Source organism: Xenopus laevis, chromosome 4S (genome assembly GCF_017654675.1).
Source record: "Xenopus laevis strain J_2021 chromosome 4S, Xenopus_laevis_v10.1, whole genome shotgun sequence".
In the NCBI taxonomy this organism is placed as follows: domain Eukaryota; kingdom Metazoa; phylum Chordata; class Amphibia; order Anura; family Pipidae; genus Xenopus; species Xenopus laevis.
The window spans coordinates 11,667,909-11,683,170 of record NC_054378.1 but is presented as its reverse complement, the minus strand read 5'-3'; the positions used below and the strand labels follow the sequence as shown (position 1 = coordinate 11,683,170).

The 15,262-nt window shown below is 43.2% G+C and overlaps 2 protein-coding genes across 3 annotated transcripts in view; both read left to right on the top strand.

Annotated features, from left to right (window-relative positions):
- Nucleotides 1-15,262, top strand: part of ovch2.S (ovochymase 2 (gene/pseudogene) S homeolog) — a 115,145-nt gene that overhangs the window by 78,013 nt on the left and 21,870 nt on the right.
- On the top strand, nucleotides 882-8,326 carry LOC121393172 (serine/threonine-protein kinase 4-like). Of its 2 annotated transcripts, XM_041560917.1 has the most exons (4): nucleotides 6,633-6,761; nucleotides 6,906-7,033; nucleotides 7,525-7,579; nucleotides 7,764-8,326. In XM_041560917.1, exons 1-4 carry the CDS (start codon nucleotides 6,731-6,733, stop codon nucleotides 7,838-7,840), a joined length of 291 nt encoding a protein of 96 aa, XP_041416851.1. In that variant the 5' UTR covers nucleotides 6,633-6,730; the 3' UTR covers nucleotides 7,841-8,326. The 2 variants fall into 2 exon arrangements, 1 of the variants encoding a protein (XP_041416851.1); XR_005960793.1 differs by lacking the exons at nucleotides 6,633-6,761; nucleotides 6,906-7,033 and adding an exon at nucleotides 882-1,231 and having other exon boundaries at nucleotides 7,764-7,838.

Sequence of the window (15,262 nt, the reverse complement as noted above, 5' to 3'; positions counted from 1 at the left end):
TGTATCTCACTTTGTATATAACATTTACTTCTTAAAAAAGCTTTAAGGGAAAGTTAAGAAATGATTAAGGGGAAAAGACTGAAATCTCCCATGTTCCCATATAACAGGGGTCACCCAGTGTTTGGAGTGACAGTTGACAGTTGGCCACTTGGTGTTTCTCCTCCAATACTATTAATTTCCATATTTCTCGTTGCATCTCACTTTGTATATAAAACTGACTTCTTAAAAAGCTTTAAAGGAAAAAGTTTTGGAGCTGCAAATCCCAGTCACTGTTACTCATGTCCGGAATGTCCCAGCATCCCTTGTCACACCTGCAGCCTGTAGTCTTCTAGCTCTTAATGAACTACAAATCCCAGCATCCCTTGTCAGACCTGTAGCCTATAGTACAAATCCCAGCATCCCTTGTCAGACCTGTAGCCTGTAGTACAAATCCCAGCATCCCTTGTCAGAACTGTAGCCTATAGAACAACTCCCAGCATCCCTTTTCAGATCTGCAGCCTGTAGTACAAATCCCAGCATCCCTTGTCAGACCTGTAGCCTATAGAACAACTCCCAGCATCCCTTTTCAGACCTGCAGCCTATAGAGCAACTCCCAGCATCCCTTGTCAGACCTGCAGCCTATAGTACAAATCCCAGCATCCCTTGTCAGACCTGTAGCCTATAGTACAAATCCCAGAATCCCTTGTCAGACCTGGCTGTAGCCTATAGTACAAATCCAAGCATCCCTTGCCAGACCTGTAGCCTGTAGTCTTCTAGCTCTTAATGAACTACAAATCCCAGCATCCCTTGTCAGACCTGTAGCCTATAGTACAAATCCCAGCATCCCTTGTCAGACCTGTAGCCTGTAGTCTTCTAGCTCTTAATGAACTACAAATCCCAGCATCCCTTGCCAGACCAGCAGCTTGTGGTTTTCTAACTGTTACTGACCTAGAGATCCCAGCATCCCTTGTCAGATCTTGTCAGAGTGGAGCATTGATACACGGGGGCATTAAGGGAAATAATGGCAGAAATGAAAGAAATGACTATTTGAGTGTGACACTGGCTAGTGCCTGGGATATTAGCCTGGCTTTTGTGTATATTCTAATAGAAAATATCATTATGGGAGGAATGGGGAAACAGGCAGACTACAGACAACTCAGGATAAATACACAGAAGTACATCCTGGCATTTGGCCGCACGACTAACTGACAGTTAAATAACGGATTTCTCACTTTCATTTCTGGGATCAGAGGTAAGTGGATGCACAGCACACACTGGGGGGACAATTTATGGGAATAAATGAATTATAATGATATAAATGAAGAAAATCACTACTAAATTGAGTCACTAGGTAGCGCATGGGATATTAGCCTTGGTTTTGTCATTTTAATAGATTATAGGAGAGTTGGGGTTGGGGGAAGGAACAGGGATGCAGGGAGACTACACACCTGTCAGGCTAAATACAGAAAGAATAAAATAACGTTTGGCATTCCAATTGCTTTATATTTAAAATAAGTGCAATTTAAGAAATAATGAAAAGTCAGAAATGCAAGTTAAGAAATAATAAAAAGTCAGAAATCTCCTATGTTAATATATAACAGGGGTCACTATGGCAACATCTGGAGTGACGGCCACTTGCTGTTCAGGTTTCTCCTCTAATGCTATTAATCTTCATATTTCTCTCTGTATCTCACTTTGTATATAACATTTACTTCTTAAAAAAGCTTTAAGGGAAAGTTAAGAAATGATTAAGGGGAAAAGTCTGAAATCTCCCATGTTCCCATTTAACAGGGGTCACCCAGTGTTTGGAGTGACAGTTGACAGTTGGCCACTTGCTGTTCAGGTTTCTCCTCTAATGTTTATATTCCTCTCTATATCTCACTTTGTATATAACATTTACTTCTTAAAAAGCTTTTTCAGTGATAGTAAAGCAATTATTTAGGGGAAAAGTCTGAAATCCCCCATGTTCCCATATAACAGGGGTCACCCAGTGTTTGGAGTGACAGTTGACAGTTGGCCACTTGGTGTTTCTCCTCCAATACTATTAATTTCCATATTTCTTGTTGCATCTTACTTTGTATATAAAACTGACTTCTTAAAAAGCTTTAAAGGAAAATGCTGAATGTCCCAGCATCCCTTGTCACACCTGCAGCCTGTAGTCTTCTAGCTCTTAATGAACAACAAATCCCAGCATCCCTTGTCAGACCTGCAGCCTATAGTACAAATCCCAGCATCCATTGTCAGACCTGTAGCCTGTAGTCTTCTAGATCTTAATGAACTACAAATCCCAGCATCCCTTTTCAGACCAGCAGCTTGTGGTCTAGCCCTTGACAGACCTGTAGCCTTTAGTCGTCTGTTACTGATCTACAAATCCCAGCATCCCTTGTCAGACCTGTAGCCTATAGTACAAATCCCAGTATCCCTTGTCAGACCTGTAGTCTTCTAACTGTTACTGACCTACAAATCCCAGCATCCCTTGTCAGACCTGCAGCCTATAGTACAAATCCCAGCATCCCTTGTCAGACCTGTAGCCTATAGTACAAATCCCAGCATCCCTTGTCAGACCTGTAGCCTATAGTACAAATCCCAGCATCCCTTGTCAGACCTGCAGCCTATAGTACAAATCCCAGTATCCCTTGTCAGACCTGTAGTCTTCTAACTGTTACTGACCTACAAATCCCAGCATCCCTTGTCAGACCTGCAGCCTATAGTACAAATCCCAGCATCCCTTGTCAGACCTGTAGCCTATAGTACAAATCCCAGCATCCCTTGTCAGACCTGTAGCCTATAGTACAAATCCCAGTATCCCCTTGTCAGACCTGTAGTCTTCTAAACTGTTACTGACCTACAAATCCCAGCATCCCTTGTCAGACCTGCAGCCTATAGTACAAATCCAGCATCCCTTGTCAGACCTGCAGCCTATAGTACAAATCCCAGCATCCTTGTCAGACCTGTAGCCTATAGTAGCAAATCCCAGCATCCCTGTCAGACCTGCAGCCTATAGTACAAATCCCAGCATCCCTTGTCAGACCTGTAGCCTATAGTACAAATCCCAGCATCCCTTGTCAGACCTGCAGCCTGTAGTACAAATCCCAGCATCCCTTGTCAGACCTGTAGCCTGTAGTACAAATCCCAGCATCCCTTGTCAGACCTGTAGCCTGTAGTACAAATCCCAGCATCCCTTGTCAGACCTGTAGCCTATAGTACAAATCCCAGCATCCATTGTCAGACCTGTAGCCTGTAGTCTTCTAGATCTTAATGAACTACAAATCCCAGCATCCCTTTTCAGACCAGCAGCTTGTGGTCTAGCCCTTGACAGACCTGTAGCCTTTAGTCGTCTGTTACTGATCTACAAATCCCAGCATCCCTTGTCAGACCTGTAGCCTTAGTACAAATCCCAGTATCCCTTGTCAGACCTGTAGTACTGTTACTGACCTACAAATCCCAGCATCCCTTGTCAGACCTGCAGCCTATAGTACAAATCCCAGCATCCCTTGTCAGACCTGTAGCCTATAGTACAAATCCCAGCATCCTTGTCAGACCTGTAGCCTATAGTACAAATCCCAGCATCCCTTGTCAGACCTGTAGCCTATAGTACAAATCCCAGCATCCCTTGTCAGACCTGTAGTCTTCTAACTGTTACTGACCTACAAATCCCAGCATCCTTGTCAGACCTAGTTTTCTTACTGTACTGACCTACAAATCCCAGCATCCCTTGTCAGACCTGTAGTTCTTACTGTTACTGACCTACAAATCCCAGCATGCCTTGTCAGACCTGTAGTCCTTACTGTACTGACCTACAAATCCGGTATCCCTTGTCAGACCTGTAGTCTTCTTACTGTTACTGACCTACAAATCCCAGCATGCCTTGTCAGACCTGTAGTCTACTTACTGTTACTGACCTACAAATCCCAGCATCCCTTGTCAGACCTGTAGTCTTCTTACTGTTACTGACCTACAAATCCCAGCATTCCTTGTCAGACCTGTAGCCTATAGTAAAAATCCCAGCATCCCTTGTCAGACCTGTAGCCTATATTAAAAATCCCAGAATTCCTTGTAATACCTGTAGCCTATAGTACAAATCCCAGCATCCCTTGTCAGACCTGTAGTCTTCTTACTGTTACTGACCGACAAATCCCAGCATCCCTTGTCAGACCTTTCTTACTGACCTACAAATCCCAGCATCCCTTGTCAGACCTGCAGCCTGTGGTCTTCTAACTGTTACTGACCTACAAATCCCAGCATCCCTTGTCAGACCTGTAGCCTAAAGAACAAATCCCAGCATCCCTTGTCAGACCTGTAGCCTATAGTACAAATCCCAGCATCCCTTGTCAGACCTGCAGCCTGTAGTAAAAATCCCAGCATCCCTTTTCAGACCTGCAGCCTGTAGTAAAAATCCCAGCATCCCTTGTCAGACCTGTATCCTATAGTAAAAATCCCAGCATCCCTTGTCAGACCTGTAGCCTATAGTACAAATCCCAGCATCCCCTGTCAGACCTGTAGCCTATAGTACAAATCCGAGCATCCCTTGTCAGACCTGTAGCCTATAGTACAAATCCCAGCATCCTTTGTCAGAACTTTAGCCTATAGTACAAATCCCAGCATCCCTTGTCAGACCTGTAGCCTAAAAAACAAATCCCAGCATCCCTTGTCAGACCTGTAGCCTATAGTACAAATCCCAGCATCCCTTGTAAGACCTGTAGACTATAATACAAATCCCAGCATCCCTTGCCAGACCTGCAGCCTGTAGTCTTATTGTACTTAATAAACTACAAATCCCAGCATCCCTTGTCAGACCTTTAGCCTATAGTACAAATTCCAGAATCCCTTGTCAAACCAGCCTATAGTACAAATCCCAGCATCCCTTGCCAGACCAGCAGCTTATGGTTTTCTAACTATTACTGAACCACAAATCCCAGCATCCCTTGTCAGACCAGCAACCTGTGGTCTTTTAGCTGTTACTGACCTACAAATCCCAGCATCCCTTGTCAGACCAGCAACCTGTGGTCTTTTAGCTGTTACTGACCTACAAATCCCAGCATCCCTTGTCAAACCTGCAGCCTGTGGTCTTCTAACTGTTACTGACATACAAATCCCAGCATCCCTTGTCAGACCTGTAGCCTGTAGTCTTATTGCACTTAATAAAATACAAATCCCAGCATCCCTTGTCAGACCTGCTGCCTGTACTAGTCCTTTTTCTGTGATATCATGATGTTTAGAGTCTGTATTTCAGTAGGGACTGGGCTTCATATTATAATAGAGGGAAGAATTGATGGTGCCAATACAGGGAAATGCTGCAACCTGTGAATCCTGATACGTATAGCAGAGAGGGCTGGTGCATGTGAGCTGACAATCTCTTCTTTCTTTCTATGTCTCCACACAGTGAAATTTCCAAGCGACGAAGCGTTTTTATAGCGTTTTCGAAGCGATTTTCCAAGCGATTTAGCAGTGATTGTTATATAGAGATATTCAGCAAAATTCCATCTGATTTTTGGCGTTTGGAAAAACCATCTTCCTTTGACGTCAGCTGATATCGACTTTTTAAACCAACAGCTCTTTTAAGAGCTAAAAAACCTGGGCGCAATGATATTCTGCGCCCCCTGGAGGAAGGTAAGGCAACTGCTACTGTTTTATCTGAATTTAGGGTTTTGCTGTATAGAGAACAAAGTATAGAATGTAATTGAATTTTTCTCTTCTCCTTCAGCCACAGGCGGAATCCAGATCCCTCTCTGAGATTTATAAGGTGAGTAGAAAGGAGGGTAAAACACTGGCCGCTACTGCCGGAAGTGAGACATGTTTTGTACCCTGGGGAATATTATGTTATCAATAAAATCCTTCTTTTTTCTTTTCCAGCCTCCTGATGGTCGGCTGACCAAGGATGTGCTTCTTGGAGAAGGCGGCACCGGAGACGTCTACAAGGTAAGAGACCAACCAATTAGAGTAGGGGAACTGAACAAGATTGTGATCACTAGACACAATCACACAATGATTTAGGCAGACATATCAAGCTTCTGGTTTGGGGGCTGCATTAGACCCTCTCTTTCCTACTTGTATATAAGTCAACCTTTCTGTCTGTATTACAGGGACGACACCATCGAAGAGGCGTGGTAGCGGTGAAGATCGCCAACATCAGCCGAGTACTGTATCTTTATAATTCCAATCTCTATTATATCAATCCTATTTGTGTAGTTGCCTATGTGACCTAAAGGGATTTCTATTATTCCACTCCAGGATGAAGAGTCAGTCATGAGGGAGCTGAAGTTTCTCCAGCAGTTCGGAGGACCACAAGAACATCGCCTCTTACTATGGGAGGCTTACTACAGGGCTCCACTCACGGAGTGCTCATCGGAGCACTTGGAAGTAAGAAATGATTTACTGTATCGTGTCATTCCTCTCAATCTCCACTGGAAGTGATAGAATACATGACCTTAAATAATTTCTATATATTGCAGATTGTTCTCGAGTACTGTGGGTGGCGGCTCTCTCCACACCCTCATCAGCAGGACCAATGGCCAATCCTGAAGGAGACCTGGATTGGCTATGTCTGCAAGGAGGTTTTTAAAGGTAAGGCCAGATTTACCCCTTAATGCTCTTCTTTAATTGCATAAAATTATATATATACAATCTCTTTGTGGTAATGTTTATTCTTATGTCTGTTATAGTCTTATAACCTACATCTCAATCTCCCCAGGGGCTGCACCACATCCACAAGAACCGGGCCGTTCATAGAGACATCAAGAGCCTGAACATCATGCTCACAGAGACGGCCAAAGTGAAGACCAGTGAGTAAAACTTACAGTTATAAGAGTAATGGATGATGGGGAGCTAACGTGAATATGGAGTCAGGGGCTTTCATAATTCAGGTTTCTATCTTATTGTGGTTAAACAAGTTATTTTCCATTAACCGTTTGTATTTGTCATTTCAGTCGACTTTGGAAACAGCTGGGACCTGGACCCCCAGACTGGATTGTGCCACGAAGCAGACGGGACTGCACATTGGATGGCACCCGAGGCCATAAGGCAGAAGGGCCAGCGCCTGGCGTACGACACCAAAGTATGTTGTACTTATAATACTTGTAACAACACCGAGCATTTACTTATCAGTCCTAATGGGACATAGACGCAGTCATTTTCTCATGGAGAGAAAAAGAGTTTTCCTGAAATGTTGGGTTTCTTAACAGTTTGCACAATGTGTCTGCTTTAATATATTTGCTCATTTGCAATGTGACTCTGGTGTTATGTAACTGCTATTGTTTGTAATGGAGATGTATTACTGTATACACGTTTATATATAATAAAGCATTTTTACACTTTTATATTGTGTTCATTTACGAGGCGGTGCATTGGGCTATTTTAGAAGTTGTGTTCTGTTCTGTTTTGGCCATAATTGAGCTAAGGAGAATGGCGTGTACTTTTGCACCCATGATAATATATGTATATGTTTCTAAAAGAGAGTTGTATAAGTGTAGCCTTTTTACTTATATTTTATTAAACAGCCACTAACCCAATTCTCTCCTTCTAATGCTCTTTGTGTGTCTTTTGCAGTGTGACATCTGGTCGCTGGGCATAACCGCCATCGAAATGGCCGAGGGAAAACCACGTAAGTGAATCACAACAATTGTGGCTACTTTATTTATACATTGAGCAGCAGAGGTTCTATATCAGAATGGGAGGAATTTGGGGTGATTTGCAATTTCCAGCAAAAAAAGAATGTTTTCTGTAGATTAAATAACTAACTTCTAGAGATGTTGGATGGGCCTGATATATATGTTTTTCACTTTTAGCATACGCAGATGAATACCCGGTGGAGCACCTGATTAGAGAAGCCCAACCACCGAGGCTTCAATCAAACAACTGGTGAGTCGGTCCCAGCTCGTGTCACTGTACATTGTACCTGCGCTTGCAGACATGGAACTCCCCACATTTTCTTATTAACACTTGTTGGCAACTCCTATATCCACTTCCACAGTCTGCCCTCACCATGCCCCTTGTCTGTACAAATTTGGGATAATGGGGAGATTTCAGGGGGATGTGTATGTTATTTAAATACCTCCTAAATATAAATAGAGGGTTTTCTACTGCAGACTTTAAATGTGTCCCATGAGATGCAGGCAGGGATATGTGTGTTTTCAGGGAAATATAGATGAATGCAGAGTGGATATGATCTATTTTATGTATATAATCAGTGTCTATGTCTCAGGGGCATAACAGTATAACTATGGGCCCCACTACTGTGAGATTACAGGCCATGTGCACTATGGTGCAGTCAGGAGAGGGTGTGGGAAAATCACAGGACCTTACCTTGTCCCTCTTAGCCTTATAGACATGTAGATATAGCACTGATATCAATCTTAGTAGAAAGTAGTAAAAGGAGAGCACTCAAAATTGCAGATTTAACTGCTTTTGCTTATTTATTTCATTCTGTGAAACACAACATGTTTCGGGCCCAAGAAAGCTTTCTTGGGCCCGAAACATGTTGTGTTTCACAGAATGAAATAAATAAGCAAAAGCAGTTAAATCTGCAATTTTGAGTGCTCTCCTTTTACTACTTTCTACTAAGATTGATACCTTTGGATGCACGGTACATCCATACAAGAGGATTGAGGCATTCACTGCATAACCATTGTTGGGCTGAGCGCAGATTCCCCCATATTCTACTGGAATAGCACTGATATCCTTGTTTACCAGTTTGGGATGGTGGTGGGGAATCTTGGGTTGGGGATCACTTTTGGAGAAGATTTGTATAATGTGTAATACTATGGGTCTCAAATCAAGATAGATTATAGATAAATAGATAGATGATAGAGGATAGATAGATGATAGAAACATGATATAGATTAGATAGCTAAATATGATCAGGATAGACACTGGAGGTCGATAGATTAGATAGAGAAAGAGGAGAAGATAGATAGATGATTTGAATTAGATAATAGATTGTACGTAAAGAAGATACAGATAGATGATTGACTAAAAATATAGAGATTGGATAGATAGAATGAATAACTAGATGATAATTGATAGATAGATAGCACAGTATAAAGAGATAGAGGGAAAGATAGATGATGATAGCACACCTTATGACTTGATGATATTGATAGCTATGCGCCGCATTCACATATTTTATTTATATCTATAATTCAGAAGTGTAAGCTAATGGTTCACAGCAGAGTGGGACTAGAGGGTAACACAGTCTTATTAATGAGAACTAATGCGAAATATTCCACACATGAAATTCGTAAGGAGGATTGAGTATTTCACAGGTCACCTAAAAATTTGTGCTGTCCTTCGTATGGAGTCCTGCCTGAAGAAGGTATCATTCGGAGAAGAAGGGTAGGACAAGTTGTCATGGAAGGAATACGTTGCTCCACATCAACAGCCAGTCCTAGTCATTGTCCACCGTTCCAACTGCCGCCTAAGAAGATCATCAAGGGCTGAGAGGAGTAGTAGAAACAATTCTGCCGAATCTCTAGCAGCGTTAGCACGGGCCGAGCCTTAAGAGGAGGAGCCATGTTCGCACATCTCATTAAAGTCTGCACTGATCAAAAACATGACATTCGCATCAGCTTACAGCTGTAAACATGCACCAACAGCGGTCGCTCAGAGTTGGTTTCTATAATCATAATGCGCCGTGGAATTCAATTGAGGAACATAAGGTTGTAGTAAGGGGAGATAATCTAATATCAGGCGCTTGTTTAATGTGTGGTTTGTGTGTTTCTTGTCAATATTCTTGTATTTCTGAGAGATTCTCAACTATTCGACATTTAGTGATTCTTGTCAACGGGTGAGTGGGCCATACACATTCTGCTTAGTGACCTGAGCACTTTCACACATGTTGGATCGAGGTCTAGACACACAGTTTGCGAGCCAGGATGTTAGGCATTCTAAACAGAGGAAGAAGGGAAAGGCTCACCCAGGTTTTGTGGCGACTTACAGGTTAGTAGAGCGGAACTCAAAGTCAACTCATAACTATAGCAAGCTGAGAGACGCTATAAACAGATTACAAGCCATCTATCTATTCTGCCACGCATGTCTTTACGCTTACTAGGCTCTGAGTAACACAGCCTCTAGACACAACTGTCTCTGTTGTTTAGGATACGATGCTGCCATATAGCACACTAATGGTGTGGAGAGACTCGCCACTTATTGCATTCTGAGTCTCTTGTGCGCGCTGCTGCCTTTATTCTGAGACTCCCTGAAGAGACTCTGCGAAGTCACAACGCAAGGGAGGGCGCACGGCGACAATCCTGAACACACTAGATGCTCTATAAGTCCACTGCCCTGGAGGTTTATGCTGAAAAAGCAGGAAGTCTGATACAGAAGTCATGTGTACCAATAAAAGGAAGAATGCATGTTGTTCCTTGCAGAGCAGCATTACGGTTTCGAGATGTCTTACTGGTGCTATGGGTAATAATAGACCTTTTCTGATAAAGTCTACTAATTTTAAGCCTTTTCCTTACTTCCACTTTGATGCCGCAATAGGAACCATTCCCTGTATAGGAATTTTTTCTGAAGGCCCGAATTCAATATTGGATTAATGCAATAGCTACATTATTAGGTGTTTAAAATTATAATAGGCTACAGGGAGTAACCACTGGTCGGTTACATTGTTCTCGGGCTTAACTGAAAATCTTAATCTATAAGCCGACTGAGAGCGCATGTAATGTCATTATCTCGCTGGAGAACGCATGAACAGGTCACTTAGTGGTCGACATTGAGGACAGCAGGTATCCCTCAGCACAACTCCGCAAAGTTACAAGAAAGGCCATGCTCTGCCCAAATGGCCACACTACACCTGAGAAGGGCTCTCTATCCACTGTAAATGATCCACATATGAGCAACAATTCCATATCAAACAGCCCACGCGAACGGTTAGTTTCCTTAGGAATCACAGCTGCGAGGATAAAGAAACAGTCTAGAGAAAAGGTCATTATTTCCAGAACAGAGTCTTGAGCCAACATGGTTTTCGGGCGCCATGGTGTAAGGCAATATGGCAGTTTGTCACCGCTGCTGTCGTGTGTGGTATATATTGAGGTAGAGCAAACCAAATCCTTTTAACTGTTTTTGAGTGAGAGTTTTGGTAATAGTAAGAATATGCTCAGTGTGCATTACCTGGGCAAAATCCTCCGCCATTGAAGTATTGTTGAAAAGTGATTTGAGCAAATGCACATAGAGATATGCTTTTATAAATATATGTAATATACAGGTATGGGATTCATTATCCGGCCAAACCCATTGAATCCAGAAAGCTCCGAATTACGGAAGGCCTCTCCCATAGACTCTAGTATAATCTATAATCCAACATTTTTAAATGATTTCCACTTTTTTCTGTGTAATAAATTAAACAGTACCTTGTCTTGGCACATCCCAATAAGATGATAATTAATCCTTATATTGTTAAGCAAAAACCAGACCCCTATTGGTGATGAGTTTAATGTTTACATAATTTTTAGTAGCACTTAAGACATGAAGAATGCCAAGTTACATAAAGACCCCTTATCGGCGAGCAAATCCCCAGGTCCGAGCATTCTGGCTATAACGATCCATACTGTATATATATTCCAACTGGAGCTTTCCACTGTCCAGATGCCTATCGTGCACTGACTTTTCACAGGATACAATATTACTCTCTGATCTACGCTCTTTGCTAGCATCACGAGATGAATCTAAGATCTGTGCCAGTGAAAAAGAAAAGCTTGTAAAGTAAAAATGAGTGGGCGACTCCGCCAGGAGAGTACAGGTGAGATGGTACAAAGCACTTGCGTGAATGAGATTTATGAATAGATAAAAGTTACTGACTTTGAGAGCACTCTTCTTCACTTTTTGTTTCTGCAAAGGCACTTATTGATTCCCAGGACCCTTCTACAGCGCCACAAGTACAGCAACACAATATATTGGGCTCTCACGCATCAATCCGGAGTCTTAGAGAGAGATTATTCACAAACTAGTTGCTCGGGTACGGTACAGGAATTTCCTGCGGAACTTACACAAACCCAATCTTAGTTGGACGTATAAGGTATCCATCTGTAGCCTCGCTCATATTTAAAAGGAGGAATTCGTCTGTCGATTGGACTATCTCGACAGTATGCGCACGTTACTCTGAGATGGTGGCTCTCGGTTCCTCGAGTTTTCATCACTCCACACCAGAAGTTTCACAATTCAAGGGCCCAACATCTCCACCTCACTGCTCCACTGCGCCGATCAAAGGTTTGGTGGATCCATGACTCTGCTATTGGTTCATGGACATTTCACACGGCTATGGTTGGCTGGCAACGTGGACTCGAGCTTGCTAGCTTCCGCCGTCTGTCCATATGTGTCGCCCAGTGTAATGTGCTAGTACCGGCCTGGCCACATTAATGGCGCAGGGGCACCTATCATTGAACTCCTCTTCAAATCATTATCTTCAAACAGGCTTTGTAAAGACTCTTCGTCCATAAACATTCTTCATCAGTGCCTATTTACTTGCCTTCTTAAAAACAACCCATCAGCCCCGCCCACCTTGGGAGGCACCTCCTAGATAGGAACAATGAGATATCAGGGTCGCGTGTGCTCCGGGCCGTGTGATACCGCAAAATTGATCTGCATCTCCCTACTTGTAAATATCCTAACTTCTAACCGCCAGCATTGTCCTTTTCGTCTTCATATATCACTTATGCGTTGTTATAACCTACAGATCCACAGCATTTCCCAGGAACCAAAGCTGGGGAGTCAAAGTAGCAACCCCTCCCTAATCCATAACCGTCTATGTGCTGTTGCCTGGAAACAGTTAGTTCTCTGTCTGTATCAAGTACACCAGCAGAGAGCGCCCAAGTTAACCCACCTATTAATTCTTAACAGCTCGCGTCAACACGAACAAAGACACGCGTTCTATTTATATATATATATAATAATACCTAGTGTAGTCGCAACCTCTAATATCTTCGTAAATGAACACGCCAATGCACCACAGCACGCCCGGCAACAATCAGAATAGGCCAGCAAAAGCATGAACCTGCAGGCTGCCAGGGCAGAAGGGTTAATGTTTACGGAATTGTCTCCTGTATGAGAAAGCATATCCAGATGAGAACACAATACGGCAGTCGGCCTGTCGTTTTCCCCCTCCCCCCAGATTGCAGAGCGAGCAGACCTTCCTGATCACACCAGTCATACGATAATGCACATATGAGAAACGCCTACATCCCCTGACTACTAAACGACACGACAGTAAGTATTATATCTATTATAGAAAGAGAGCAGATAATTCAGTAGCCACTTGACTTCTCAGAGTCCCCTGCCCACATTGCACGCCCGCAGCGACTAATCGCACGATGTCTAGCAGCCCCAACCGGAGTGGCACATATTCACTGAGACTAGACCCCCCTTGCGACATGCAGCTAATCAGCGTTTAACCCTCATTGCTCTCACTGCCGCGCCACTCATACTACACACTGTAACTATCTGCACTGAGGAAAACCTGGGACGCAAGAGGAGGCCTCGCTCACCACGCAATGGGGGATGGAGGACTTTTTATTTCTTCTGCATTGAGATGAACTGTCACATGGGAAACGCAGCTCCTCTGTGGCAGAGAGAGTTAACCCTCACCCCCAATGTGCCTTGACACCCAAAGGTTTAGGTGCCCGCTCTCATCACACCCCCAGGATAGAGAGAACCTTCTCCCAGAAAATAAAGCAACAAATAGGAATATGAATGAAGCCTGTGCCCCTGCACTGCGCGCCTGAACTACAACTCGCAGCCCCTGGTAACAAGTGATCGCAGTGGCCGTATCTCTCTGGCACGAAGCAGAATCAAAGCAGGGGTAGCAGCATTTGTCTCCCATCTCATACCTCCCTGGGCAGAGGCAGCTGAGCGCCGCATATTAAATGACCCAGCGGTAGTCGCCCAGAGATGCAGAGATGTGATTTTTTTAAAAACTTCCGGCATAAATTTAATTTATGTTTTTGGTGTTTATTTGTTTGTTTCCTGGCCATGCTGCCAAGGATGCTCGGGCTGCCCGGGGTCACGAGGCATGGAATGGCTCAGCCCAACTCTGGCCTCTGTCTTCACTACCACACCTCCAGGCGCAGCAAACGATTTGACTCCATCTACATGTGCAGCCATCTATAATACAGGGATATTTGGGTTCATCAGCCCTAGAGAACACAGAAGCAACCTCTGTCAATGTCTAAAATCTGAGCCCCAGCTGCGCGGTAGGGAGATAGTATGAATCAGGATGTCCAATTTGCAGCCCATCAAATTTTTTGTTAAACTACCAAACCCAGAATCCCATATTAGAAGTTTGCAGATCAACAACAGCTAAAGCGATTACAAATTGTGCATCCTAGTGCATATCCTGATGTTTATTATAGTGAAAGATGTTACACAATCTGAAATGTCCATTGTATTTTTAAATACGTTTAAACCCTAAGGCCCATGTCTCATGCTCTGATACATGGGCTCCCAGAGCAAATTCCTGCACCCTTGCCCTAAAGACAGGCCTAAGCCGTTAAAAGAATATTAAATATAATTGATAAATGTAACTAGCTGATGCTCTTAGTTCAATCAGTGGCTTTTTTGTTTTTCTGTAGAAACGTTTCTGTGGGGTTTTCCCTTCCTGCTCCAGTGTATAGCACTACGGCTGTGATGCACATAAAGTTTTCAACAGATGAACGTGACAATGATAAAGTTCCGAGCGACCTTCACTTTTTGTCAGCCCAAACAGTACGTAATCTCTTCTTCTAACAATGTGCCATCAATTAAAATCTGTCAGTATGTTTGCCCTGTTTTTAACTTTAGCTTGTAGTGTTACGGACAGGTACTACTGGAGCTGCCCTGCTTGTTGACCTGCTATTGTATGCTGACCAGGGCTGCTGTTTTATATTAGAAAAATAAATAATATAAAATTAGGTATGTGATGGAATTAATACAAGTATGCAGATAAGATGTGTTATTTGCATACAATAAGTTTTACACCTAATTAAGTCAATGGTCATGAGGTTGTGGGTTCACGTGCATCAGCCTGGCCTTTAAAAAACAGTAAAGAGGCTTTTCCCATTTCAAGTCAAAAGGAGGTGAAATGAGCCGATGTATTTAGGTAGGAGTCAGTCAGCGACTTTAAGGAGGCCCACATGGGGACACAACTGTTTCTGTGATTGGCTATTGATCCTCAGCATGCAGCTCAGATTCAAAAGCAAACAGTTATGACCCTAATGCCGGCTTTCGACTTCAAGGTTGATTTTTTATAGACTCCGCCCTGCCCCTTTTTTGATGTCATCTATAAAAAGACCCGGAAGTCGGGGGGCGCAGGTGG